We start from the raw sequence: 27,598 nt of genomic DNA on the forward strand, positions 1-27,598 counted from the left end.
GCCTCAACACACCTGGACTCTCTCACCTGCTGGCAACACCAGCCTGTAAATGAATGGACTTAACAACGGTCTGCTTGTATAAAGGTTATTTATTATGTGAATCATGTGTGTTCTACAGAATCTTAATGTCACCGCAACACAGATCCCAGGCAGGGAGACAGACAGACCAGGTGTGTGTGTGAGGCGCAGGTGTGTGCGTGTGTGTGTGAGGGGCAGGTGTGTGCGTGTGTGTGTGAGGGGCAGGTGAGCCAGGCCTTAGGAGGCGGTCCATGCTGCAGCGTTCCTGAACATGCGCATCCAGGGGGAGGGGGTGAGGGAGGCCCGCAGCCCCCGGGGGGCCCAGGGCCACTGCCAGCCCAGTGTGCAGCGCTCCGGGTGGGGCATCATGGCCAGGTGGCGGCCGTCCTTGGAGCTCAGCCCGGCCACGCCCTCCGGGGAGCCGTTGGGGTTCAGGGGGTACTCCTCCGTGGGGAGGCCCTGGTCGTCTAGGTAACGCAGGGGCGCCAGGGAGCCGGAGAGGAGGCGGTCCTGGGCCCGGCAGGAACGGAACTGGATCTGACCTGGAGGACAGGAGGAGGGTTAGGGTCTGTAGAGGTGTGTGTGTGTGTGCGTAGAGGTGTGTGTGCGTAGAGGTGTGTAAGGGTGTGTGTGTAGAGGTGTGTGTGCGTAGAGGTGTGTAAGGGTGTGTGCGTAGAGGTGTGTGTGCGTAGAGGTGTGTAAGGGTGTGTGCGTAGAGGTGTGTGTGCGTAGAGGTGTGTAAGGGTGTGTGCGTAGAGGTGTGTGTGCGTAGAGGTGTGTGTGCGTAGAGGTGTGTAAGGGTGTAGAGGTGTGTAAGGGTGTAGAGGTGTGTAAGGGTGTGTGTGTATAGAGGTGTGTAAGGGTGTAGAGGTGTGTAAGGGTGTGTGTGTATAGAGGTGTGTAAGGGTGTGTGTGTAGAGGTGTGTGTGCGTAGAGGTGTGTGTAGCTGGTCCTACCCTCTCCATGGGCGACCCACACCCCCAGCGCTGAGCCCTCCATGCCCCTCAGCCAGACACAGGGGGAGGCCTGGACACCCACACTCACAAACCTGGACTCAAACCTGCCGGACAGGTTAGGACCCAGCACCACCTCAGGGTCTGCACACACACAGAGAGACACACACACACTTAGGGTAACAGTAATCATAGAGTACAGACACTTCCCCTCTCTTACCCCCCCTCCTCCCCTCTCTTACCCCCCCTCCTCCCCTCTCTTACCCCCCCTCCTCCCCTCTCTTACCTCCCCCCTCCTCCCCTCTCTTACCCCCCCCTCCTCCCCTCTCTTACCTCCCCCCTCCTCCCCCTCTCCCACCCAGCCCATCAGGGCTAGGAGCTGGCATCCATTGCACACGCCCAGACTCAGCGTGTCGTCACGGCGACGAAAGCGCTCGAACTCCGTCCTGGCGTTGTTGTTGTACATCACAGTAGCAGCCCAGCCTGGGCGAGAGACATAGACACAGCACGTGTGAGCATCGGAGAGAGTTTGTGTGTATGTGTCTATCTTCTGTGTGTGTGTGTGTGTACCTTTGGCTGAGCCCAGCACATCGGCGTAGCTGAATCCTCCTACAAACACGAGCACCTTGAAGAGCTGCAGCCCGAACCCAAAACCCAGGTCCTGCATGGTGACGTCCCACACCTACGCACGCACACACACGCACGCACACACACACACGGTGAGCGTGCAAGTTGAACACACAATTGTTGTTCATTTTGTGTCTGTGAGTGTGTTGACCTCAAAGCCAGCCATGTGGAGAGACACGGCCATCTCCCTGTCCCCGTTGCTGCCCTCCTCCCTCACCACAGCCACGCGAGGCTGTCCTGAACACACACACACACACACAGTTAAACATGAGGGTTCCATCAGCGAGTTCTGATAAGTTGGGGTCAGTAGCCTGTGTTGACCCCTCTCACCCTGGATGACAGCAGGGATCTCGGCGGGGTCAAAGGTCAGGTGGAAGTAGGGCTGCGTCCTGCTCCCTAGCCCCGCCTCTTCCTGTGACACGCACGCTGGCTCTGCCTGGAGACGCTCTAGCTGGAAGCTGGTGCTTTCCCACAATGCCCTGAGGCTGGGCAGGGACTCACACAGCACTTCCTGTCCGTCCACACAAACTCTGACCTGAAGAAGAAGAGTTGATGATGAGGCTGTCTGTGTCTGTGTGTGGATGTGTGTGGTTAGGTTTAGGTGTCTGTGTCTGGATGTGTGTGGTTAGGTTTAGGTGTCTGTGTCTGTGTGTGGATGTGTGTGGTTAGGTTTAGGTGACTGTGTGTGTGTGTGTGTGTGTGGGATGTGCCTCACCTTGGCCTCTGGGCCCAGCCCCACACAGCATCCTATGCTGTGGCAGGTGAGCCCAGCCTGGAGGTACCTCTGCTTCACTTCCTGCTCCTGCCCCCTGCACACCTCCAGGACCAGACCCAGCTCCTCACTGAACAGCAGCTCCAGCACTGAGGGGGAAAACAGCTTCTAGTGACACTAGAAAACCAACCAAGTCTGTTCACTTCTACAACCTGGAGCTTCCTGAGATTCTTCCACAAAGAAGGGAAGAATAAAATGCACAATAATAATATTATTGTTATTGATCTGCTCACCTCCCGCCCCTCCAGACACCAGGTCCACCTCTATCCCACGATTCCCTGCAAACGCCATCTCCAGCAGACAGGAAATGAGGCCTCCATCGCTGATGTCATGTCCTGCACTCAGCAGGCGGTCTGCAGCACAAACACAGCTGTTATAATATACACCAATCACATTCACCTGGGTGGTGATTGGCCAGTGTAGCAGGTGGGTGGTGGGGGGTGTGGGTGGAGGAGGGTGTGGGTGGTGCGTGTACCCACCCTGCAGGAGGGTCTGGGTGGTGTTGAAGCAGGCTTGCAGAAGCAGGGGCTGGTCGAGGTCAGGGGTCGTGTCTCCCAGCTGGCCGTAACACTGAGCCAGAGCAGAACCACCCAGACGCTGCTGCCCTGGGCTGACTGGGACCCACAGCAGCACGCCTGCACACACACACGGAGACACAGATATATATTGACACGAGAGAGAGAGAGAGAGAGAGAGAGAGAGAGAGAGAGAGAGAGAGAGAGAGAGAGAGAGAGAGAGAGAGAGAGAGTGTGAAATGCAGTGTTAACTGTATGTGTGTGAATGGTTTGTTTATGTGTGTGTGTACCTTGGCCGTCAGGGTCTTCCAGGTCGGGGGTCACGGTGGCTGTGATGTCAGGACACACAGCGTACGCTGAGATGACCAGAGACCCTGGAACACACACCCAGGACATGGATATACCACACACACACAGGACATGGATATACCACACACACACACACAGGACATGGATATACCACACACACACACAGGACATGGATATACCACACACACACACACACCCAGGACATGGATATACCACACACACACACACACAGGACATGGATATACCACACACACACACACACAGGACATGGATATACCACACACACACACACACAGGACATGAATATACCACACACACACACACACACACAGGACATGAATATACCACACACACACACACACAGGACATGGATATACCACACACACACACACACAGGACATGGATATACCACACACACACACAGGACATGGATATACCACACACACACACACAGGACATGGATATACCACACACACACACACACAGGACATGGATATACCACACACACACACACACACACAGGACATGGATATACCACACACACACACACACAGGACATGAATATACCACACACACACACACACAGGACATGAATATACCACACACACACACACACTCCCTCGTACCTGGAGCTTTGACGGTCTCCGTGCCGACCCTGGCGGCCATGCTGAGGGAGTCCTTCCCGCCGTCCACGGCGACGCCCAGCTGACCCATGACCTCACACATGGCCTGACACGCCTCCCACAGACACGCCCCCTCCCCTGGGAGCTTAGCCGCCCACATCCAGTTACCACTGCACTTCACGTCCTACACACACACACACATCCAGTTACCACTGCACTTCACGTCCTACACACACATCCAGTTACCACTGCACTTCACGTCCTACACACACATCCAGTTACCACTGCACTTCACGTCCTACACACACACACACATCCAGTTACCACTGCACTTCACGTCCTACACACACACACACATCCAGTTACCACTGCACTTCACATCCTACACACACACACACACATCCAGTTACCACTGCACTTCACGTCCTACACACACACACACACACACACATCCAGTTACCACTGCACTTCACGTCCTACACACACACACACACACACACACACACACACACACACACATCCAGTTACCACTGCACTTCACGTCCTACACACACACACACACACATCCAGTTACCACTGCACTTCACGTCCTACACACACACACACACACCCCCAGGTACCTTCAGGTCTGTGACTCTAGCGAAAACCAGATTAGTCAGCGCCTCCCCCACCGCCATGCGAGCTCCCGCCCCTGGAGAAACCAGGCCCTTGATTGGCTGCTCGCCGATGGCGGTTGCCGCCCCCTGCAGGCTGAACGGAGACAGAGCCACGACGGCCACGTCAGCCAATGGGGTGTGGAGAGGACCCACGCACTGTTGCTGGGCAACCAGGCCCGTCACCGAGCGATCCACCTGACGACCGACAGAGTAAAAAATGTCAACCTTTTGAAACTTCCCTTCAAAAATATTTTCCAAATTTTTTTAGCAACTTTTTAGCAACTTTTTACTTTTGAGGGTTTGTACTGTACTTAAGAAAACAAACTATTTATACTTTATTACTTCCCATCTCTGCCACACACAAACGCATAAAATACACACCCTCAAACACACAGTCTCACCCAAACCCCCCCCTACCTTGTTGGTGAGGTAGCGCTTGGAGGCGACAGCAGGCAGGCGGAGTACCCTCTCCAGGGCCCGTCTGACCGTCAGGCCTGCAGGCAGCTGCAGGGCCTGCAGGGCGGCGCCCACGCGCTCGACATCAAACTGCTTCTGGGGCATCTTCCCCAGGACCCAGTCCAGCTGCAGGTCTACGGGACAGCGCCCCCCGCTGGCCTGCTCCACACCACCACCCACATCATCCACCAGCACCATCTGCAGGAAGGCGCACACACACACACACACACACACACAGGATAAGGATGAGAGTGAGGATAAGAGTGAAGGACAAGAGGGATGAGGGAGAGGATGAGGGCATGGATGAGGCCTACCTTGCCGTCTCCAGTGATGTGTCCTACGAAGTCGACAGGACACTTCTCCCTGCGGCAGGCTCGCTCCAGGAAGGAGCGGTCGGCCGGGCGCAGCAGCAGGGCATTGCTCTCCTGATACTCCGCCCCCCACAGCTCCAACACACTCAGGGTGGGGTCTCCTCTCTGACACACACACACACACACACCATGAGCCTTCAGGGCAGGCCAGAGAGAGGTCGTTGTGCCAGAACGCGTCCGTGGGGTTCACAGGTGAGAGAGGAGCATTGTGGGAGCTTCACCTTGAACCTGCTGGAGTAGATGATCGCTCCTGCTGGATCACTCAACTCCTTCAGGACGTTACCTGAACACAAGACACACACACCTCAGCTACACACATCTCAGTTACACACACACACACATCAGCCATAACTCAACTACTTGACAGGTACATATACACGTATACACTAGCCCCTCCCCCATCCTACCGTTGCCCCCGGCGCCCTGGTCATGGATGCTGCAGATGGGGTTCCCGCTCCCCCTCTCCAGACACGCCCTCACAGCTCTGTTCATCTTCTGCTCCATCTCTGCATCTCCCCGCTGCACCGCTCCCAGGTCCCTGGAGCTGGAGTTATCCCCCTGCACCTACACACACACACACACACACACACACACACACACACACACACACACACACACACACACACACACACACACACACACACACACACGTAGGCGCTCACATGCCACATTTATTAGCATCAGTGACTGACTGATAAGTAAGTGTAAGTGTGTGTACCTGTATGGAGGGTGGTGTGTGTGTACCTGTATGGAGGGTGGTGTGTGTGTACCTGTATGGAGGGTGGTGTGTGTGTACCTGTATGGAGGGTGGTGTGTGTGTGTACCTGTATGGAGGGTGGTGTGTGTGTACCTGTATGGAGGGTGGTGTGTGTGTACCTGTATGGAGGGTGGTGTGTGTGTGTACCTGTATGGAGGGTGGTGTGTGTGTGTACCTGTATGGAGGGTGGTGTGTGTGTACCTGTATGGAAGACGCCGCCCCTCCTCCCACTCCGATACGGTAAACAGGACCGCCGAGCTTCACCACCTCCATACCTGAGCACAACGCTAGCATGAGTTAGCACACCCTCTCCTATCTACACACACCCTCTTCTATATACACACACACCCTCTCTCTCCTCGTACCCTTCTCAGGCTCCTCCTTCTTCACATGAGCGTCTTCGATGGCGCCCAGTCCGCCGCTGAACATGATTGGTTTAATCCACTCTCGCCGCTCCCCATTGGCCAACCGCATGCCAAACGACCGTGCAAAGCCTGGACACAGATAAAGAGACTTAAGACTGCTAGGACCTGACTGGTGTGTTGTTATCTACCTGCAAGGACCTCACTGGTGTGTTGTTATCTACCTGCTAGGACCTGACTGGTGTGTTGTTATCTACCTGCTAGGACCTGACTGGTGTGTTGTTATCTACCTGCTAGGACCTGACTGGTGTGTTGTTATCTACCTGCTAGGACCTGACTGGTGTGTTGTTATCTACCTGCTAGGACCTGACTGGTGTGTTGTTATCTACCTGCTAGGACCTGACTGGTGTGTTGTTATCTACCTGCTAGGACCTGACTGGTGTGTTGTTATCTACCTGCTAGGACCTGACTGGTGTGTTGTTATCTACCTGCTAGGACCTGACTGGTGTGTTGTTATCTACCTGCTAGGACCTGACTGGTGTGTTGTTATCTACCTGCTAGGACCTGACTGGTGTGTTGTTATCTACCTGCTAGGACCTGACTGGTGTGTTGTTATCTACCTGCTAGGACCTGACTGGTGTGTTGTTATCTACCTGCTAGGACCGGCTCTCCAAACTTGTTCCCGTAGTCGGAGGCCCCGTTGCTGGCCTCGATGGCCACCTGCAGGGGGGGTGCGAAGCTGGAGGGGTACTCCTCCTCCCCCTCCCAGGGGAGACTGTAGCCTGGGGGAGGGGGAGGGGCTTAACACACAACACTATAGTGATGGACTTGACTGACAGACACATGAACTCAGGTGACCTCACCAGGTATGTGCAGGTTGCCATAGCAGTATCCGGCTGTTCCAGCGATGACGTGCCCCCCCCTGCCAGCGCTCTGCACGTCCCGGATCCTCCCCCCCGTCCCCGTGGTCGCTCCGCTGAACGGGGCCACGCCTGAGGGGTAACCACGGTTACTCTGCGTCTACCACAATCTGCTGTGTGTGTATGTGTGTGTGTGTGTGTGTACCGGTAGGGAAGTTGTGCGTCTCTGCGGTGAAGATCACATGTCTGGTGGAGCCCCTGGTCTCGTAGCTGCTGGCTTCAGAGGGATCTCTGGGATACACACACTCTACCTGCACCCCTGTGATCCCACTACACACACACACACCAGAGCTACAGTAATACATCATATCAACTGCAAAAAAAACATAATTATATTAATGTAACCTTACCCTGGTTGTAACCTGGGTTACAATATTGACTCAACTCCATAGAGACGGTAAGAACCTTACCTGCTGTTGTCACAGAACTTGATGATGTTGTTCTGGTTGCTATGGAGCTGCGTATTCATGATGCAGCTGAACAGGGTTCCCTCCTGCTCCTGCCCGTCAATCACCATGCGCCCGCGGAAGAACCAATGACGGCTGTGTTCACTGAGGGGGGCGGGACGAAGAGGAAATTAACTCCAACAAACCTGCAGGCCTGCTGTCTCACACACACACACACACACACACTGTCTCACACACACACACACACACCGTCTCACACACACACACACACCTGTTGGACTGAGCCAGGTCGAAACACTCCACGCTGGTGGGGTTCCTGCTGAGGCTGTGGAACAGAGAGGTATAGTAGTCCAGGTCCCAGGAGTCAAACGCCAGGCCTGCACACACACACACACACACACACACACACACACACACACACACACACACACACACACACACACACACACACACACACACACACACACACACACACACACACACACACACACACACACACACACACACACACACACACACACACACACACACACACACACACACAGTGTAATTAAGAGGCAGAAGACACACATGATGCTGAAGTAACACGTGACCAGACACCAGGCCAGTCCTGTGACTGGAAGCATCTCAGCAATTATGTTACTTACATATCATGTGACCAGTCTGTTCCCCCTCACCCCTCAGCCCCTCCTCCCCCCCCCCCCCCCTCCACCCAGGACAGACAGAAGATACTCACCTAAGGAAGCAGGACTACAACAGAGACCACAGAGACAGGGATGAAAAGGGAGAGATAGAGAGAGAGTGAAACTGGAGGGCTGTAGTTAGTGTCAGGACAGACTAGATGAGGAACCGTCAGACAGGACCGCAGAACACGTCTGTTTAATACTCGGCAGAATCAAGAGCTTGATGAGTTTAGCTGTGTGTAAGTCTCAAACATGGAGGTTTACAGTTTTGGAGATCATGTAGTCCTCTCACCAAGCTCCTCGTTCACCGTCTCCAAGGCAACACGACCCTTCCCTAGGATGTCGACCTCAAACACCTCCTGGGGTCTGGTTTCCACGGCGAATGAGGTTATGGGATGTGGGTAGATGCACTCCGTCATGCTGTCGTACAGAATACCCAGGATCTTCTCCACGGCCTCTTCCAGAAGGTTCTCCCTGGGTTCTGGAGGGTTCTCCCTGGGTGGTTCTGGAGGGTTCTCCCTGGGTGGTTCTGGAGGGTTCTCCCTGGGTGGTTCTGGAGGGTTCTCCCTGGGTGTTTCTGGAGGGTTCTTCCTGGGTGTTTCTGGAGGGTCCCGTGCGAGTGTGAACAGCAGGCGGCGGGAGAGCTCCACCCTGGACACAGCACTCAGGCCGGCGCTCCGACAGATGGACACGGCGTTGGTGGACCACGCAGTGGAGAAGTTCAGCCTGATGGGAGTCCAGCCATCAGTCTGGGGCTGTAGACTGGATGCGTGTGTGTGTGCGTGTAGACTGGATGCGTGTGTGTGTGCGTGTAGACTGGATGCGTGTGTGTGTGCGTGTAGACTGGATGCGTGTGTGTGTGCGTGTAGACTGGATGCGTGTGTGTGTGCGTGTAGACTGGATGCGTGTGTGTGTGCGTGTAGACTGGATGCGTGTGTGTGTGCGTGTAAACTGGATGCGTGTGTGTGTGCGTGTAGACTGGATGCGTGTGTGTGTGCGTGTAGACTGGATGCGTGTGTGTGTGCGTGTAGACTGGATGCGTGTGTGTGTGCGTGTAGACTGGATGCGTGTGTGTGTGCGTGTAGACTGGATGCGTGTGTGTGTGCGTGTAGACTGGATGCGTGTGTGTGTGCGTGTAGACTGGATGCGTGTGTGTGTGCGTGTAGACTGGATGCGTGTGTGTGTGCGTGTAGACTGGATGCGTGTGTGTGTGCGTGTAGACTGGATGCGTGTGTGTGTGCGTGTAGACTGGATGCGTGTGTGTGTGCGTGTAGACTGGATGCGTGTGTGTGTGCGTGTAGACTGGATGCGTGTGTGTGTGCGTGTAGACTGGATGCGTGTGTGTGATAGATACCTGGGTCCAATTTCGACCAGCCTCCCTCCTCGGCCCCCCACCAGGTGAGGCTGGTCAGACAGCTGTTCTGTCTGCAGGGGGGGGCGGAACAGCCACTGCAGCACCTCCCTCTGCTCTGGAGACGGGTCCCCTGGCCCTGGGGGGAGGAGAGGAGGGGATGACTCCCTCAGGGTGGGCACGACCATCTCCTCAACTCCTGTCACCTCCACACTTCTCCTCCCTCTCTCCTATTCCCCTCTCCTCTAATCTCTCTCTTCCCCTCTCCCCCCTCCCCTTGTCCTCTCCTCCCCTCTCCCCCCTCCCCTCCTTACCCGTCAGCTCCACGTTGTAACACAGCTCCATGATGATTGACAGGTCAGGATGCTGAAGGGCTGCCTGCCGTAAGACCCGCCCCCTCTCCAGCTCCTTCCTGTAGAACCTCACTACAACCATGACTGGGAGGAGAGACAGGAGGAGAGACAAGAGGAGAGACAGGAGGAGAGACAATAGGAGAGACAGGAGGAGAGACAGGAGGAGAGACAGGAGGAGAGAGATAGGGGGGGGGGGGGGGTAGACAGTGAAGGAGAGGACATGTAGTTGATCAGTAAAATAGAGTTATAAGAACCAGCCTGTGTTCGACCTCTCACCCTGGTAAAGGTCAGGGGTCAGGAGCTTGCAAAAGCTGATTGACACAACTACTACAACATCCTTGTCTGCTCATCAGTGTGGCACTGTGCTCCTACAGAACAGTAACCTGGCCCTAGCCTATATCAATAACATACCTGCACTCTACTACGCAATACCGTACGTTAGAATAACTGAGGTGAAATGACTTGCAGTGCGCTTGGTAAATACAGCTCCGTCAACGAGTCTGATCCTTGATTTACTCTGTACTTTACTGTGCTTCCTATATGCACTGTTTTTATGGATTCATTGGACTATTTGTTCGATAAAGGCGTCTGCTAAATTCAGATACAAAGTAATGTTGCGTAAACGGCTGGCAGAACGAGTCCAGTTTTAACCTGCGCGATCACAGGTCACATCAGGTCACCACGTAACTTCTACAAGACTCAAAAGTTTCTCACACACTGTGAATCTTGATTATGAACAAGCTGTATCACAAGGCACATACACACACTAGCATCTAGCACTAGGAGCTTCTAAATACATCACGCGTGCTAGTTAAAACTTGATTAGGTTTCGGGTTGCTGATAAGATTAGGCTACTTGATGTTGAAACGGTGCGATGCTTCATCTGGGATAGACAAGCAGAAACACACTTTCCACACGAACGACACAGACGGACATTCCTAAAGGATTTTATGCAAAAGCAAGCATGATACATTATACAGCAGCGCTGCAGCAGCCAGTAAGATGTCCAAGTTAATCATGTTAATCAGTTGCTAACTTCGCTAACTACGATATTAGCCAAGCTAGCTTGTAACAGTATATTTTAGCCACTTACGGTTGCAACTGAAAAGATTCCTAACGGCACGTTCAGCTAAGAAGCTTACCTTTATCTGGACAACGCAGGAGACGAATGAAGCTGGTGGATAGAAACTTTCTCGCTCCAGTGTGACCACCGACCGAATGAGACAGTGAAACAAACCCCCCACGTGTCTGTGGACGGCGTCTGAGCCACCAACGCGCACGCGCAGCGTTCGATCTGGTGATTTGATTTAAGTTGATGGCATCTTCTTCAGCTTTATATTCGCCGCTCACATTTCACATTTTTAACAAACCTACGTTTTAGTAGCTTTAATCAACTTGACTACCTGAACAGGTATTCTTCATGGGTTGCTCTTAATGGACAACTGACTTAAGTTGTCAGAAACACTTCCGTTGATCATTAATAAACCAAGCCAAGACACAGAACCAGATATCGCAGACCGGTGTTGTACCGAAATCGGTGACCTATAGAAAAACTGTGACCAGTTCTAACGGCGGGAGAGGAGCGGACAGACAAACAGAGACGTAAAGGTGCGCAGTCTTAGATATATTTAATAAATTAAAACAAGTACAAAAAAGAAACAATGTACATTTTTACCCCCCCCCCCCCACCTCCAGCAGCTGGCCACAAGGTGCTCATCAGCTCCAGATACAGGCAGTGTCACACACTCACAGTATGTACTAACCCCCCCAAACACACACACACACACACACACCAAGCTACATGTCTGCAGGTCCTGGGAACAAAGTAGATGGAGATGATGGTGATGAAGAGGAGACAGATTCTACCAGCCCCCGAGGTGAAACATTCTGCTACGCTTCCTGTCCAGTGGGGAGGAGCTGCTCTTTCAGGGTGGCCCGAGTCAGGGGGGCCCGAGTCAGGGTGGCCGAGTTAGGGGGGCCAAGTCAGGGGGGCCCAGTCAGGGGGGGTTTGGACTAAGTGACACTGCACAATTCAGTAGGTCCAACATTAGTGCACTCAACAAGGGATGAAGAGGGAACTGTCCTCACAGACACACACACTCACACACACTCAAACACACACACATGCATACACACGCACACTCACACACACTCAAACACACACGCACACACACACACACAAACACATGCATTTGCACAGGCACAAAAAAGTTCTGTATAATGACTGTTCATACACACAACATGATTAGTAAGTTTGCACAATAACAGTGATGGTGCTGTTTACAGTTAGGGCACCTAGTGTGTGTGAGTGTGTGTGTGTCGCTCTACTTTAGTTTGGTGGGTTAACCAGTAACTCCCTCATCCCCACGAAGGCAAATATCAAAACGTAAAAAAAAGACTAATTCACAGAACGTTCCACAATAACTGGGCGGGGCCTGGAGCAGGGGGCGGGGCCTGGAGGGGGAGGGCCAGGAGAGAAGGGGGAGGGGCCGTGAGGATGCCAGGTGAATATGCGTCTTCAGAACCTCCATCTCCTCTCTCTTCTCCTCTCTTAGCTCCCCACGCTTCAATAGGATATATATATGTAGACATATGTGTTTATATATATATATATATTTCTGTTATGTTTCCGTTTGGAAAGAATAAACGAGGGGTCAGCTAGCTGTGGAGACAGAAGCAGGTACAACACCCACACAGGAAGACAGGAACAGGAGAGAGGTATTAACAGAGAGCATGCTGGGAGTCGCAGTCCTGGAAAGAGGCTCTCCACTACAGGGAATAGACTACAACGGTGAAAGAGAGAGAGAAAGAGAGAGAGCGATAGAGAGAGAAAGAGAGATAGAGAGAAAGCACAGCCTTCCTCAGGTTTTTTAACTGACAGCTTCTCCTCCAATGGGAGGCTAGGGGTATGATCCTATCTAGCCAATAGCAGGAAATAGCTTGTTTCAGATCGTCCAATGACAACTCCAGTGTTGGCGCTCGTGGAAACAGTAGTGCTGGAGGCTGTGGCTGATTGGCTGTGAGCATGTAGGGGTTATGGCAGGGTCAGGGGTCAGTACTCGGCTGCGTATTCTGTCCCATGCAGACCTCTGCACACCAGCGTGAACTCCTTCACTATGTCCTTCACTCTCCTTTTGTTCACTCGCTCTCTGCAGGAGGAAGGGAGAGGGAGGGAGGGAGAGAGGGGGAGGGAGAGGGAGAGGGAGGGAGGGAGAGAGGGGGAGGGAGAGGGAGAGAGGGGGAGGGAGGGAGAGAGGGGGAGGGAGAGAGGGAGAGGGAGGGAGAGAGGGGGAGGGAGAGGGAGAGGGAGGGAGAGGGAGGGAGAGAGGGAGGGAGAGAGGGGGAGAGGGAGAGAGGGGGAGAGGGGGGGGGAGAGGGGGAGGGAGGAGACGTTGCTTAGAGACAGACAAACGTATGTTACCGGAGTATCTGCTGTGTGAAGGTGTGAGAAGGTGTGTGAGGGTGTGTGAGAAGGTGTGAGAAGGTGTGTGAAGGTGTGTGAGGGTGTGTGAGGGTGTGAGAAGGTGTGAGAAGGTGTGTGAAGGTGTGTGAGGGTGTGTGAGGGTGTGAGAAGGTGTGTGAGGGTGTGTGAAGGTGTGTGAGGGTGTGTGAGGGTGTGTGAGGGTGTGTAAAGGTGTGTGAGGGTGTGTGAAGGTGTGTGAGGGTGTGTGAGGGTGTGTGAGGGTGTGTGAAGGTGTGAGGGTGTGTGAGGGTGTGTGAAGGTGTGTGAAGGTGTGAGGGGGTGTGTGAAGGTGTGAGGGTGTGTGAGGGTGTGAGGGTGTGTGAGGGTGTGTGAGGGTGTGTGAGGGTGTGTGAAGGTGTGAGGGTGTGTGTGTTACCTGAGTATCTGCTGTGTGAAGGTGTCTTTCTGCTCGCAGGTGAGGCGTGTAGAGGGGAAGCCGGGTGCCTGCAGTACCTCCTTCAGCCACACGGTGAGCAGAGAGAAGCAGTGCTTGTTCAGGGAGAACAGCACCTCCGCAAACTGGTCCATCAAACCCCGGGAAGACCCGCCTCCTATACCCTGGGAGGGGGAGGGTACACACACACACACACACATAGATCTACTCATCCGCCTCCTATACCCTGGGAGGGGGTAGATCCATGTGTGTATATGTGTGTATATATATATATGTGTGTGTGTGTGCTCTCACCTCCAGCAAGGCCTGCACCAGCAGCTTCCCCTGCACCTGCACCACCCTGGCCACCGGGGGCACATCTGAGCAGCGAGCCAGGAACTCAGTCTGAACACACACACACACACACACACATCACACATACAGAGACAAACACACCCTCAACATGACCTCACAGCAGGAAGAATGTTAATGCCAGTGGTTCTCAACCCTGATATGTCCCTGCTCCAACACACCTGATTCAAATGAATGGGTCGTTATCTAGTTATGCAGAAGCCTGCTAACGACCATTCATTTGAATCAGGTGTGTGAAACATCTAAAACTTGCAGGACAGGGGGTACTTGAAGACCAGGGTTGAGAACCACTGGTTTATGCCATATTCTTAGTGTGTGTAAGTGTGTGTGTGAGAGTGTGTGTGTGAGTGTGTGTGTGTGTTTGAACTCACAAAGAACAGGCATGTAGACTTTACAGTCGGAGCCTCAGGGAACTTGAGAGACAGAACTCCTGTGGAGAGAGAGAGAGATCAGGACCACCACCAGGGGGCGTGTGTGGAGGTGTGTGTGTGTAGACCACCACCAGGGGGCGTGTGTGGAGGTGTGTGTGGAGGTGTGTGTGTGTAGACCACCACCAGGGGGCGTGTGTGGAGGTGTGTGTGTAGACCACCACCAGGGGGCGTGTGTGGAGGTGTGTGTGTAGACCACCACCAGGGGGCGTGTGTGGAGGTGTGTGTGTGTAGACCACCACCAGGGGGCGTGTGTGGAGGTGTGTGTGTGTAGACCACCACCAGGGGGCGTGTGTGGAGGTGTGTGTGTAGACCACCACCAGGGGGCGTGTGTGGAGGTGTGTGTGTAGACCACCACCAGGGGGCGTGTGTGGAGGTGTGTGTGTGTAGACCACCACCAGGGGGCGTGTGTGGAGGTGTGTGTGTGTAGACCACCACCAGGGGGCGTGTGTTTGTGTGTGTGTAGACCACCACCAGGGGGCGTGTGTGGAGGTGTGTGTGTAGACCACCACCAGGGGGCGTGTGTTTGTGTGTGTGTAGACCACCACCAGGGGGCGTGTGTGTGTGTGTGTGTAGACCACCACCAGGGGGCGTGTGTGGAGGTGTTTGTGTGTAGACCACCACCAGGGGGCGTGTGTTTGTGTGTGTGTAGACCACCACCAGGGGGCGTGTGTGTGTGTGTGTGTAGACCACCACCAGGGGGCGTGTGTGTGTGTGTGTGTAGACCACCACCAGGGGGCGTGTGTGTGTGTGTGTGTAGACCACCACCAGGGGGCGTGTGTTTGTGTGTGTGTAGACCACCACCAGGGGGCGTGTGTTTGTGTGTGTGTAGACCACCACCAGGGGGCGTGTGTGTGTGTGTGTGTAGACCACCACCAGGGGGCGTGTGTGGAGGTGTGTGTGTGTAGACCACCACCAGGGGGCGTGTGTGGAGGTGTGTGTGTGTAGACCACCACCAGGGGGCGTGTGTTTGTGTGTGTGTAGACCACCACCAGGGGGCGTGTGTGGAGGTGTGTGTGTGTAGACCACCACCAGGGGGCGTGTGTGGAGGTGTGTGTGTGTAGACCACCACCAGGGGGCGTGTGTTTGTGTGTGTGTAGACCACCACCAGGGGGCGTGTGTGGAGGTGTTTGTGTGTAGACCACCACCAGGGGGCGTGTGTGGAGGTGTGTGTGTGTAGACCACCACCAGGGGGCGTGTGTGGAGGTGTGTGTGTGTAGACCACCACCAGGGGGCGTGTGTGGAGGTGTGTGTGTGTAGACCACCACCAGGGGGCGTGTGTTTGTGTGTGTGTAGACCACCACCAGGGGGCGTGTGTGGAGGTGTGTGTGTGTAGACCACCACCAGGGGGCGTGTGTGGAGGTGTGTGTGTGTAGACCACCACCAGGGGGCGTGTGTGGAGGTGTGTGTGTGTAGACCACCACCAGGGGGCGTGTGTGGAGGTGTGTGTGTGTAGACCACCACCAGGGGGCGTGTGTGGAGGTGTGTGTGTGTAGACCACCACCAGGGGGCGTGTGTTTGTGTGTGTGTAGACCACCACCAGGGGGCGTGTGTGGAGGTGTGTGTGTGTAGACCACCACCAGGGGGCGTGTGTGGAGGTGTGTGTGTGTAGACCACCACCAGGGGGCGTGTGTGGAGGTGTGTGTGTGTAGACCACCACCAGGGGGCGTGTGTGTGTGTGTGTGTAGACCACCACCAGGGGGCGTGTGTGTGTGTGTGTGTAGACCACCACCAGGGGGCGTGTGTGGAGGTGTGTGTGTGTAGACCACCACCAGGGGGCGTGTGTGTGTGTGTGTGTAGACCACCACCAGGGGGCGTGTGTGGAGGCGTGTGTGTGTAGACCACCACCAGGGGGCGTGTGTGTGTGTGTGTGTAGACCACCACCAGGGGGCGTGTGTGTGTGTGTGTGTAGACCACCACCAGGGGGCGTGTGTGGAGGCGTGTGTGTGTGTGAAGGCGTGTGTGGAGGTGTGTGTGGAGGCGTGTGTGGAGGCGTGTGTGGAGGTGTGTGTGGAGGTGTGTGTGGAGGTGTGTGGAGGTGTGTGTGGAGGTGTGTGTGGAGGTGTGTGTGGAGGTGTGTGTGTGTGTGGAGGTGTGTGTGGAGGTGTGTGTGGAGGCGTGTGTGGAGGTGTGTGTGGAGGCGTGTGTGGAGGTGTGTGTGGAGGCGTGTGTGGAGGCGTGTGTGGAGGCGTGTGTGGAGGCGTGTGGAGGCGTGTGTGGTGTGTGTGGAGGTGTGTGTGGAGGTGTGTGTGTGTGTGGAGGCGTGTGTGGTGTGTGTGGAGGTGTGTGTGGAGGTGTGTGTGGAGGTGTGTGTGGAGGGTGTGTGTGTGGAGGCTGTGTGTGTGGAGGGTGTGTGTGTGTGGAGGTGTGTGTGGAGGTGTGTGTGGAGGCGTGTGTGTGTGTGGAGGTGTGTGTGGAGGTGTGTGTGGAGGCTGTGTGTGTGGAGGCTGTGTGTGTGGAGGGTGTGTGTGTGTGGAGATGTGTGTGGAGGTGTGTGTGGAGGCGTGTGTGGAGGTGTGTGTGGAGGTGTGTGTGGAGGTGTGTGTGGAGGTGTGTGTGTGGAGGCTGTGTGTGTGGAGGCTGTGTGTGTGGAGGGTGTCTGTGTGTGGAGGTGTGTGTGGAGGGTGTGTGTGTGGAGGGTGTGTGTGTGTGGAGGTGTGTGTGGAGGTGTGTGTGGAGGTGTGTGTGTGGAGGTGTGTGTGGAGGTGTGTGTGTGTGGAGGTGTGTGTGGAGGTGTGTGTGGAGGTGTGTGTGTGTGTGGAGGTGTGTGTGGAGGTGTGTGGGTGTGTGTGGAGGTGTGTGTGGAGGTGTGTGTGGAGGTGTGTGTGTGTGTGGAGGTGTGTGTGGAGGTGTGTGTGGAGGTGTGTGTGTGTGTGATGTGTGTGGAGGGTTGTGTGGAGGTGTGTGTGGAGGTGTGTGTGTGGGTGTGTGTGGAGGTGTGTGTGGAGGTGTGTGTGTGGTGTGTGTGGAGGTGTGTGTGGAGGTGTGTGTGGAGGTGTGTGTGGAGGTGTGTGTGGGTGGAGGTGTGTGTGGAGGTGTGTGTGTGTGGAGGTGTGTGTGGAGGTGTGGAGGTGTGTGTGTGTGGAGGTGTGTGTGTGTGGAGGTGTGTGTGTGTGGAGGTGTGTGTGGAGGTGTGTGTGGAGGTGTGTGTTTACTTACCACAGTGGAACACTGCTTTCACATCCAGACTCTCAGACAGGAACAGGTCTGGCTTCCTCTTCAAAGCCTAGAAAGAGAAAGAGACATGAAGGAGGAGTTATGGAGGCCTACCCCTGGTGTACACCCCCTAGCTCCTCCCCCTGGTGTACACCCCCTAGCTCCTCCCCCTGGTGTACACCCCCTAGCTCCTCCCCCTGGTGTACACCCCCTAGCTCCTCCCCCTGGTGTACACCCCCTAGCTCCTCCCCCTGGTGTACACCCCCTAGCTCCTCCCTCTGGTGTACACCCCCTAGCTCCTCCCCCTGGTGTACACTCCCTAGCTCCTCCCCCTGGTGTACACCCCCTAGCTCCTCCCTCTGGTGTACACCCCCTAGCTCCTCCCCCTGGTGTACACTCCCTAGCTCCTCCCCCTGGTGTACACCCCCTAGCTCCTACACCCCCTAGCTCCTCCCCCTGGTGTACACCCCCTAGCTCCTCCCCCCTACACCCCCTAGCTCCTCCCCCTACACCCTCTACCTCCCCCCTCAGGTGGGAGTCAGCTGTAACAGATCGGACCACCAGAATTCTACCCTGCTTCTCTGCCAACTACAACCCTATACATACATCCATACTCCCCAATGACAAACTTATCAGGTATAACAAAAATAATCAAACATTGAAAATTATTTCAAACTCAAGTGGAACTAAAGGCAATGATGGTTTTTAAAATGTTTGACATTGTACAGCTGTTCCCCTTTCTGTCTGTTCACCTGGTTGATTGGCTTGTGGATACAACAGAGGTCTGACCAACATGTACGGACAAATAGAATACAACTGATGCTACGAGAATGAACTCATTTAGGATGGAGGAGAGGAGAGAGGGTTAGAGGTCAAATCTATCCACAGATAGATAACAAAGGAAGAATGAGAAAGAACAAAATTAAAAAATTAAAAACAGGGCAGCCAATTCGTCTGAATTTATTAATTAATTCAATATTAATAAATTTTGTGAGGCTCTTGATTGGCTAAGGGTTTGGGTGACCTCAGAGAAGGGGCAGAGCTCAGGGATTGTAACCAAGGTAACCGTCTCTCTGATGGTCTGCTCCAGCCCCCCCCCCACGTCCCTAATGGTCTGCTCCAGCCCCCCCCCCACGTCCCTAATGGTCTGCTCCAGCCCCCCCCCACGTCCCTGATGGTCTGCTCCAGTCCCCCCCCCCCGCCTCTGATGGTCTGCTCCAGTCCCCCTCCCCCGCCCTCCCGGTCTCTCTGATGATCTGCTCCAGTCCCCCCCCCCTCACCCCCCCTCTCTGATGGTCTGCTCCAGCCCCCCCCCACGTCCCTGATGGTCTGCTCCAGCCCCCCCCCCCACGTCCCTGATGGTCTGCTCCAGCCCCCCCCCCACGTCCCTGATGGTCTGCTCCAGCCCCCCCCCCTCACCCCCCCGGTCTCTCTGATGGTCTGCTCCAGCCCCCCCCCCCCCCCCCACGTAGCTGATGGTCTGCTCCAGCCCCCCCGGTCTCTCTGATGGTCTGCTCCAGTCTCCCCCCCTCACCCCCCCTCTCTAATGGTCTGCTCCAGCCCCCCCGGTCTCTGTGATGGTCTGCTCCAGCCCCCCCCCTCACCCCCCTGTCTCTGTGATGGTCTACTCCAGCCCCCCCCGGTCTCTGTGATGGTCTGCTCCAGAGCCCAGCCAATACACAGGGTCGCCCTGAGACCCAGGAACAGAGATAGATAGGGACAGGACAATAGGAGAGACAGAGAGAGACAAAGAGAGAGAGAGAGAGAGAGACAGAAACCCAAAGTGAATGAAATAAGAAACCAAAAACACACCTGAGCTTGGAGTTGCATAAATGAATCAACAATATCAGGATGATCCCTGGGTCCTAAAATATAATAAAGATGAAACTTAAGAAATCATATGAATAATATACAAACAGCAACTTAACAGATTCAACAGTCATGTGGAAATAAAACAACAGAAAAGATCTCATTGAAATAATTTCACACGTGAGTAAGAGAGGAGGAGGAGGAGCCTGGGGGAAACCAAAGAGGAAGACGACAGCATGTTGGAGGAAAACAGAAACAAGAGAAAACAAACAACCTGGAGATGTGGGCGTGGCCCCCAGGACTAGCCCCGCCCCCCTAGACGATCCCCACCCCCACACTAGCCCCGCCCCCAGAACTAGCCCCAACCCCAGCATTATCCCCACCCCTCCAGGATCCAGCCCCACCCACTGGGTCTGTCCCCGCCCCAGATCTCACCCAGGTACTAGATCCAAACCCAGGTACTAGGCCTAGGGCTAGTCCCAGGTACTAGATCCAAACCCAGGTACTAGGCCTAGTCCTAGGTACTAGATCCAAACCCAGATACTAGGCCTAGGGCTAGTCCCAGGTACTAGATCCAAACCCAGATACTAGGCCTAGGGCTAGTCCCAGGTACTAGATCCAAACCCAGGTACTAGGCCTAGGGCTAGTCCCAGGTACTAGATCCAAACCCAGGTACTAGGCACCCACCCCATACGGTGAGTTGCCATAGCAACTACCACGGTTGGTGTCGGTCGTAGGAGAGGAACTACATAAAACCGACACCAACCTGCTCTGAAGACACCTGCTCAGAGAGAGAGTTAGCAGGGAGCCGGAGACAGGGGGGGAGGGAGGAGACAGGGAGAGGAGGGAGGAGACAGGGAGAGGAGGTAGGAGACAGGGAGAGGAGGTAGGACAGGGAGAGGAGGTAGGAGACAGGGAGAGGAGGTAGGACAGGGAGAGGAGGTAGGAGCTAGGGAGAGGAGGTAGGAGCTAGGGAGAGGAGGTAGGAGCTAGGGAGAGGAGGTAGGAGAGAGGGGGAGGAGGTAGGAGCTAGGGAGAGGAGGTAGCAGAGAGGGAGGGGAGGTAGGAGCTAGGGAGAGGAGGTAGGAGCTAGGGGGAGGAGGTAGGAGACAGGGAGAGGAGGTAGGACAGGGAGAGGAGGTAGGAACTAGGGAGAGGAGGTAGGAGCTAGGGAGAGGAGGTAGGAGCTAGGGAGAGGAGGTAGGAGAGAGGGGGAGGAGGTAGGAGCTAGGGAGAGGAGGTAGCAGAGAGGGAGGGGAGGTAGGAGCTAGGGAGAGGAGGTAGGAGACAGGGAGAGGAGGTAGGACAGGGAGAGGAGGTAGGAGCTAGGGAGAGGAGGTAGGAGACAGGGAGAGGAGGTAGGACAGGGAGAGGAGGTAGGAGCTAGGGAGAGGAGGTAGGAGACAGGGAGAGGAGGTAGGAGCTAGGGGGAGGAGGTAGGAGACAGGGGGAGGAGGTAGGACAGGGAGAGGAGGTAGGAGCTAGGGAGAGGAGGTAGGAGCTAGGGAGAGGAGGTAGGAGACAGGGAGAGGAGGTAGGAGACAGGGGGAGGAGGTAGGAGACAGGGGGAGGAGGTAGGAGACAGGGAGAGGAGGTAGGAGACAGGGAGAGGAGGTAGGAGACAGGGGGAGGAGGTAGGAGACAGGGGGAGGAGGTAGGAGACAGGGAGAGGAGGTAGGAGACAGGGAGAGGAGGTAGGACAGGGAGAGGAGGTAGGAGCTAGGGAGAGGAGGTAGGAGCTAGGGAGAGGAGGTAGGAGAGAGGGGGAGGAGGTAGGAGCTAGGGAGAGGAGGTAGCAGAGAGGGAGGGGAGGTAGGAGCTAGGGAGAGGAGGTAGGAGCTAGGGGGAGGAGGTAGGAGACAGGGAGAGGAGGTAGGACAGGGAGAGGAGGTAGGAACTAGGGAGAGGAGGTAGGAGCTAGGGAGAGGAGGTAGGAGCTAGGGAGAGGAGGTAGGAGAGAGGGGGAGGAGGTAGGAGCTAGGGAGAGGAGGTAGCAGAGAGGGAGGGGAGGTAGGAGCTAGGGAGAGGAGGTAGGAGACAGGGAGAGGAGGTAGGACAGGGAGAGGAGGTAGGAGCTAGGGAGAGGAGGTAGGAGACAGGGAGAGGAGGTAGGACAGGGAGAGGAGGTAGGAGCTAGGGAGAGGAGGTAGGAGACAGGGAGAGGAGGTAGGAGCTAGGGGGAGGAGGTAGGAGACAGGGGGAGGAGGTAGGACAGGGAGAGGAGGTAGGAGCTAGGGAGAGGAGGTAGGAGCTAGGGAGAGGAGGTAGGAGACAGGGAGAGGAGGTAGGAGACAGGGGGAGGAGGTAGGAGACAGGGAGAGGAGGTAGGAGAGAGCGGGAGGAGGTAGGAGACAGGGAGGGGAGGTAGGAGACAGGGAGAGGAGGTAGGAGACAGGGAGAGGAGGTAGGAGAGAGGGGGAGGAGGTAGGAGACAGGGAGGGGAGGTAGGAGACAGGGGGAGGAGGTAGGAGACAGGGGGAGGAGGAGGTAGGAGACAGGGGGAGGAGGTAGGAGACAGGGGGAGGAGGTAGGGGGCAGGAGGAGGTAGGAGACAGGAGGTAGGAGACAGGGAGAGGAGGTAGGACAGGGAGAGGGGGTAGGAGATAGGGAGAGGAGGTAGGAGACAGGGGGAGGAGGTAGGAGACATGGAGAGGAGGTAGGAGACAGGAAGAGGAGACAGGGGGCAGGAGGAGGTAGGAGACAGGAGGTAGGAGACAGGGAGAGGAGGTAGGAGACAGGGAGAGGAGGTAGGAGATAGGGAGAGGAGGAGGTAGGAGACAGGGGGAGGAGGTAGGAGACATGGAGAGGAGGTAGGAGACAGGGAGAGGAGACAGGGGGCAGGAGGAGGTAGGAGACAGGGGGAGGAAGTAGGAGACAGGAAGAGGAGACAGGGGGCAGGAGGAGGTAGGAGACAGGTAAAGTATGGTAGGTGAGAAAGACAGGTAGTCAGACAGACAGACAGGCAGTCAGTCAGACAGCTACAGTTGGTCTCCATGCCTGTAATACAGGACTGTTACAGTATGTTAACCATGTAAAAAGCTACTTTATTCATATGAACAATATTCTAAACTGTATTTGATCATTCTTCTTGATGACAGTATGGTAGCAGATCATCATGAACACAGACCAGACCAGGGGGAATTCAGGTGACAACACAGATAATATCAGTCTTTATCAATACTTTCAAAACTCCAAAGACCTAGTAAACTCCCCCAGTACCCCTACCCCCCCCCCCCTCCACTGGCTCTGATGACCTCATACCTTGCTGGAAGATAGAGAGGGTTACCGAGGTAACCAGCTCAAACAGAGCTTTGATGGGAGGGAAGTGATCCGTCTCACTGGCAAAGATGTGCACCATCTGAAACACAGACACATGATGTGCACCATCTGAAACACAGACACATGTAGTCCTGGAGGGGGGGTGGAGCTGGCGTGTGTGTGGGTGTGTGTGTGTGTACCTGGCGTGTGTGTGTGTGTGTGTGTACCTGGCGTGTGTGTGTACCTGACGTGTGTGTGTGTGTGTACCTGGCGTGTGTGTGTGTGTGTACCTGGCGTGTGAGGTCCAGGGCGGAGGCCTGGGGGATGGTGCTGTACATCTGCCCCAGCATGCTGCTCAGCTGAGCCACCATGGGGGCAAAGTCATGAAGCAGAGTCTTCACCGAGCGCTCGAAGATCGCACACACAGCCTGGAGCCGGGTTACACAGGCACATATCACACACATGTATCAAGTGTGTGTGTGTGTGTGTGAGGGTGTGTGTGTGTGTCTCACCTCCACCACTTGAGAGTCATTGAGCCACTGGCTGAGGATGGTCTGGATGAGAGCGAACACCTGCTGTAACACCACCACCACCTGGAGGAGAGAGGGTCAGCACTGATCATCACCACCACAATGATGGTGATGATGGTGATGATGGTGATGATGCTGGTGATAAAGGCTCTTACCGGGTTGGGTCCTGGAGGGGCCGGGGTGGTTTTGATGGGGGGTGTGGTGCCCTCTCCTGATTGGTCGTCCTGCTTGCTGATGTCCAGCGTGGTGAACAGGTTGGACAGCAGACCCAGGATATGGAGGATGGCCAGCTTGTTAGAGGGGTTAGGCTGCAAACACACACAGAGACAGTTAGGGCTTGGTGTGTGTGTGTGAAGGCGTGGTGTGTGAGTGTGAAGGCGTGGTGTGTGTGTGTGAAGGCGTGGTGTATGAGTGTGACATTGGATTACAGAGATAAATTAAAAGCAGGTCTCAAGTCTGACATTTGTTCTTTTATATACTTGGAGGAGAGGAGAGAGGGAGAGGAGAGAGGAGAGGAGAGGAGAGGGGAGGGGAGAAGGGAGGGGAGAGGAGAGGAGAGGAGAGGGGAGAGGAGAGGGGAGAGGAGAGGGGAGGGGAGGGGAGGGGAGGGGAGGGGAGAGGAGGAGATGAGAGGGGAGAGGAGAGGAGAGGAGAGGGGAGAGGGGAGAGGGGAGAGGAGAGAGGAGAGGGGAGAGGAGAGGGGAGAGGGGAGGGGAGAGGAGAGGAGAGGAGAGGAGAGGGGAGGGGAGAGGAGAGGGGAGAGGGGAGAGGAGAGGGGAGAGGAGGAGAGGAGATGAGAGGGGAGAGGAGAGGAGAGGAGAGGAGAGGAGAGGGGAGAGGAGAGGGGAGAGGGGAGAGGGGAGAGGAGAGAGGAGAGGGGAGAGGAGAGGAGAGAGGGGAGAGGAGAGGAGGAAGAACAAGAGAGCTACTAGGAGATGACTCTGAATCTCTTTCTCTCTCACAAACACACAAACTCTCCTGGGTGACAACATTAATTAAGGTTTCCCTTGCGCAGTAAGTGCACCGTCTCCATGGTGACAACTGCGATTCAGAGGGGTGATGTGACAGTCTCTCCTCTGGGTGGCGCTGCAGGCCATTACAGGGAGGAGCTCATTCCCTAGTCTGATGTCATGGCAACGCATCAAAGAGCCAGACAGGACAATGAAGAGAGGTGAGGTGAGGGAAGGAGGAGAGGGAGGATAGGAGAGGGAGGAAGGAGAGAGGGAGGTGAGAGGTGAGGAGTCTTTGAAAGCTCCTTGAGTTGTCTCTCTGGTCAGGGTGTGTGTGTTTGTGTGTGTGCATGAGAGTGTGTGTGTGTGTGTGTCTGTATGAGAGTGTGTGTTTGTGTGTATGAGAGTGTGAGTGTATATGAGAGTGTATATGACAGTGTGTGTGTGTATGAGAGTGTGTGTGTGTGTGTGTGAGCTCGCTCCAGTCTGGCCCCACTGAGTAATGTTCCCATGAAGAGTGTGTACCCACCCAGTCTGTTCACATGGCTGCTGTCCAGCACACAGGAGGGCAGAGGGAGTGTGTGTGTGTGTGTGTGTGAGTGTGTGTGTGTGTGTGTACCGTCTCCTCTGCCAGCTGCTCCAGCTGCTGGATGTAGGGGCTGATGAGAGAGTGCAGGTTGCTGAGGATGTCCTCCACTGGCAGGGCAGACAGCAGGAACCCCAGGGCCTGCATCAGCCACATACACTGGCTGGTCTGCACACACACACACACCCACACACACAGATAAAGATCATCAGGATATCCATATTGTCTTATTGATAGGTTATTGATCAAGTTCATGTCTTAGACACAGACGTACCTTGTGGATTTGCTTGATCAGCACTTCCTGGTGGGAGGAGACAAATACGACTGATGATATCCACGAGCAGAAGAGGAATGGTTTCATTTAAACACACACACACACCCCCCCTCACCTGGGAGACAGCTACGATGTTGGATGCGTAGGGCGACAGGTCGTACTTGCACTCCCTGCACAACTTCTTCAGGGTGGACACCGATGACACAGACAGGTCAGGGTTGCCTAGCGCCTGCAGCACCAACGGCAACACGCTGCTCAGCATCACCGGGTGGTCAGCCAACCACTCTGCCAGAGCACCTGCACACAGCAGGGGGCCAGGGGACAGGGGATGTGTGTCAGAGAGAGTGTGTGTGTGTGTGTGAGAGAGAGAGAGAGCGTGTGTGTACCTATGGTGAACATGACGGTGTCGGCCAGCTGCACGTTGGTGATGTTGATGCGGGGGATGAGGCCGATCAGTCCAGGGATCACATCAGAGTAGTTCACATCAATGGTCTCTGCTATGGACTGGAACCCATACAGCAAAGCCTCTGTGTGCTAGGGCAGGAGACAGGCCAGTCAGACAGACAGGCAGACAGGCAGAGAGACAGACAGACAGGCAGAGAGACAGACAGACAGGCCGACAAACAGAGACAAACAGGCAGACAGAGACAGGCAGACAGGCAGAGAGACAGGCAGGCAGGCAGCAGGCAGACATTTAGGCAGACAGGCAGGCAGAGAGACAGGCCAGTCAGACAGACAGGCAGACAAACAGAGACAGACAGGCAGACAGACATACAGGCATACAGGCAGGCATACAGGCAGACAGAGACAGGCAGACAGACAGGCAGACAGACAGGCAGACAAACAGAGACAGACAGACAGACAGGCAGGCAGGCAGACAGGCAGGCAGACAAACAGAGACAGACAGACAGACAGGCAGACAGACAGACAGGCAGACAAACAGAGACAGGCAGACAGACAGACAGACAGGCAGGCAGGCAGGCAGGCAGGCAGACAGGCAGACAGGTGTACCTGCCAGGAGGACGTCTCCTCAGTGTTGGTCAGGACTCTCCCCAGCTTCTCATACAGGTTGCTGAGCAGCTCAGCTCCCAACATCTCATACACATACATGAGTGTGTCTGATATGTCCACCCTGAAACACACACACACAGAGGTAAGTGAGAAGTCTGCATATATTGTATCATCCTTTATCATCCTGGCCTCAACATTTTATTTCTTATACACCCCCCACCTGTATATCCTGAACTGTTCCTTCTCGTCGGCCGACCAGGTGGCGTACTCGGGGTCGGAGGGGAACTGAGCCTTGTGCAGCAGCACGTCCACCAGCTGGAAGTACACAGGCCTGTACACCTGCAGGTAGCCCTGCTGCCGCTCAGCCTCAAACGACATGATGTCGTCCTGCACACACACACACACACACACACACCACGCCACAGAGAGGCACACACACACCACGCCACAGAGAGGCACACACACACCACGCCACACAGAGAGGCACACACACACACCACGCCACAGAGAGGCACACACACACACACCACGCCACAGAGAGGCACACACACACACACACCACGCCACAGAGAGGCACACACACACACCACGCCACAGAGAGGCACACACACACAGGCACACATACACGCAGAAGAGAATCGAGGAGAGAATGGTTTAGAATGAAGGAGGGTAGGGTTAGTGTACCAGGGTGCCAAGTGTGTAGTGTATTAGTGTGTAGTGTACTAGTGTGTAGTGTACTAGTGTGTAGTGTACTAGTGTGTAGTGTACTAGTGTGTATACCTGGAGGGTGTAGTGTACTAGTGTGTATACCTGGAGGGTGTAGTGTACTAGTGTGTATACCTGGAGGGTGTAGTGTACTAGTGTGTATACCTGGAGGGTGTAGTGTACTAGTGTGTATACCTGGAGGGTGTAGTGTACTAGTGTGTATACCTGGAGGGTGTAGTGTACTAGTGTGTATACCTGGAGGGTGTAGTGTACTAGTGTGTATACCTGGAGGGTGTAGTGTACTAGTGTGTATACCTGGAGGGTGTAGTGTACTAGTGTGTATACCTGGAGGGTGTAGTGTACTAGTGTGTATACCTGGAGGGTGTAGTGTACTAGTGTGTATACCTGGAGGGTGTACCAGAAGGTGAGTGTGAGCGAGGAGGTGGTCTCGTTGACAGGGTAGTGTCCAGGGATGCCCGTACAGAACATGATCATGTTGACCAGACCCAGGAAACTCTGCCAGTGATCCACCTGTTCCAGCAGAGTCCTG

General features: G+C 55.1%; 2 protein-coding genes across 2 annotated transcripts; both read right to left on the reverse strand.

The window, feature by feature from the left end:
• Positions 1-77: 77 nt before the first annotated feature.
• pfas (phosphoribosylformylglycinamidine synthase) lies at positions 78-11,592 on the reverse strand. Its single transcript, XM_062452348.1, has 27 exons — positions 11,276-11,592; positions 10,095-10,217; positions 9,784-9,919; positions 8,722-9,155; positions 8,018-8,123; positions 7,750-7,890; positions 7,485-7,609; positions 7,283-7,411; positions 7,073-7,201; positions 6,423-6,551; positions 6,259-6,332; positions 5,708-5,864; positions 5,522-5,583; positions 5,244-5,405; positions 4,891-5,127; positions 4,438-4,668; positions 3,821-4,001; positions 3,176-3,259; positions 2,850-3,005; positions 2,604-2,723; positions 2,314-2,459; positions 1,929-2,133; positions 1,750-1,835; positions 1,542-1,653; positions 1,305-1,454; positions 975-1,115; positions 78-560 (listed from the first exon to the last, which is right to left on the reverse strand). The coding sequence occupies exons 2-27, from the start codon at positions 10,213-10,215 to the stop codon at positions 256-258; spliced, it is 4,059 nt and encodes a 1,352-aa protein (XP_062308332.1). The 5' UTR covers positions 10,216-10,217; positions 11,276-11,592; the 3' UTR covers positions 78-255.
• Positions 11,593-11,773: 181 nt separating this feature from the next.
• LOC134012775 (importin-13-like) lies at positions 11,774-27,592 on the reverse strand. The gene is made up of 17 exons (XM_062452349.1): positions 27,454-27,592; positions 26,564-26,730; positions 26,344-26,464; positions 25,719-25,866; positions 25,448-25,629; positions 25,333-25,359; positions 25,092-25,226; positions 23,678-23,830; positions 23,505-23,585; positions 23,283-23,420; positions 22,996-23,092; positions 19,738-19,790; positions 17,929-17,995; positions 14,713-14,771; positions 14,285-14,374; positions 13,973-14,154; positions 11,774-13,282 (listed from the first exon to the last, which is right to left on the reverse strand). The coding sequence occupies exons 1-17, from the start codon at positions 27,541-27,543 to the stop codon at positions 13,186-13,188; spliced, it is 1,887 nt and encodes a 628-aa protein (XP_062308333.1). The 5' UTR covers positions 27,544-27,592; the 3' UTR covers positions 11,774-13,185.
• Positions 27,593-27,598: the final 6 nt, after the last annotated feature.

Source organism: Osmerus eperlanus, chromosome 26 (assembly GCF_963692335.1).
Source record: "Osmerus eperlanus chromosome 26, fOsmEpe2.1, whole genome shotgun sequence".
Classification (NCBI taxonomy): domain Eukaryota; kingdom Metazoa; phylum Chordata; class Actinopteri; order Osmeriformes; family Osmeridae; genus Osmerus; species Osmerus eperlanus.

Bases quoted from the DNA above. Each gene is read 5' to 3' on its own strand.
- pfas (XM_062452348.1), bottom strand. From the start codon at position 10,215: ATGGTTGTAGTGAGGTTCTACAGGAAGGAGCTGGAGAGGGGGCGGGTC. The intron at 7,412-7,484 runs GTACACACACAC...GTTACCCCTCAG, and splicing joins GACGCACAACTTCCCTACCG to GCGTGGCCCCGTTCAGCGGA. The intron at 4,002-4,437 runs GTACCTGGGGGT...GTGTGTGTGTAG, and splicing joins CTAGAGTCACAGACCTGAAG to GACGTGAAGTGCAGTGGTAA.
- LOC134012775 (XM_062452349.1), bottom strand. From the start codon at position 27,543: ATGATCATGTTCTGTACGGGCATCCCTGGACACTACCCTGTCAACGAG. The intron at 25,867-26,343 runs GTACACCTGTCT...CTCCTGCCCTAG, and splicing joins AGGAGACGTCCTCCTGGCAG to CACACAGAGGCTTTGCTGTA. The intron at 14,772-17,928 runs GTAAGTAAACAC...CTCTCTCCACAG, and splicing joins GAAAGCAGTGTTCCACTGTG to GAGTTCTGTCTCTCAAGTTC.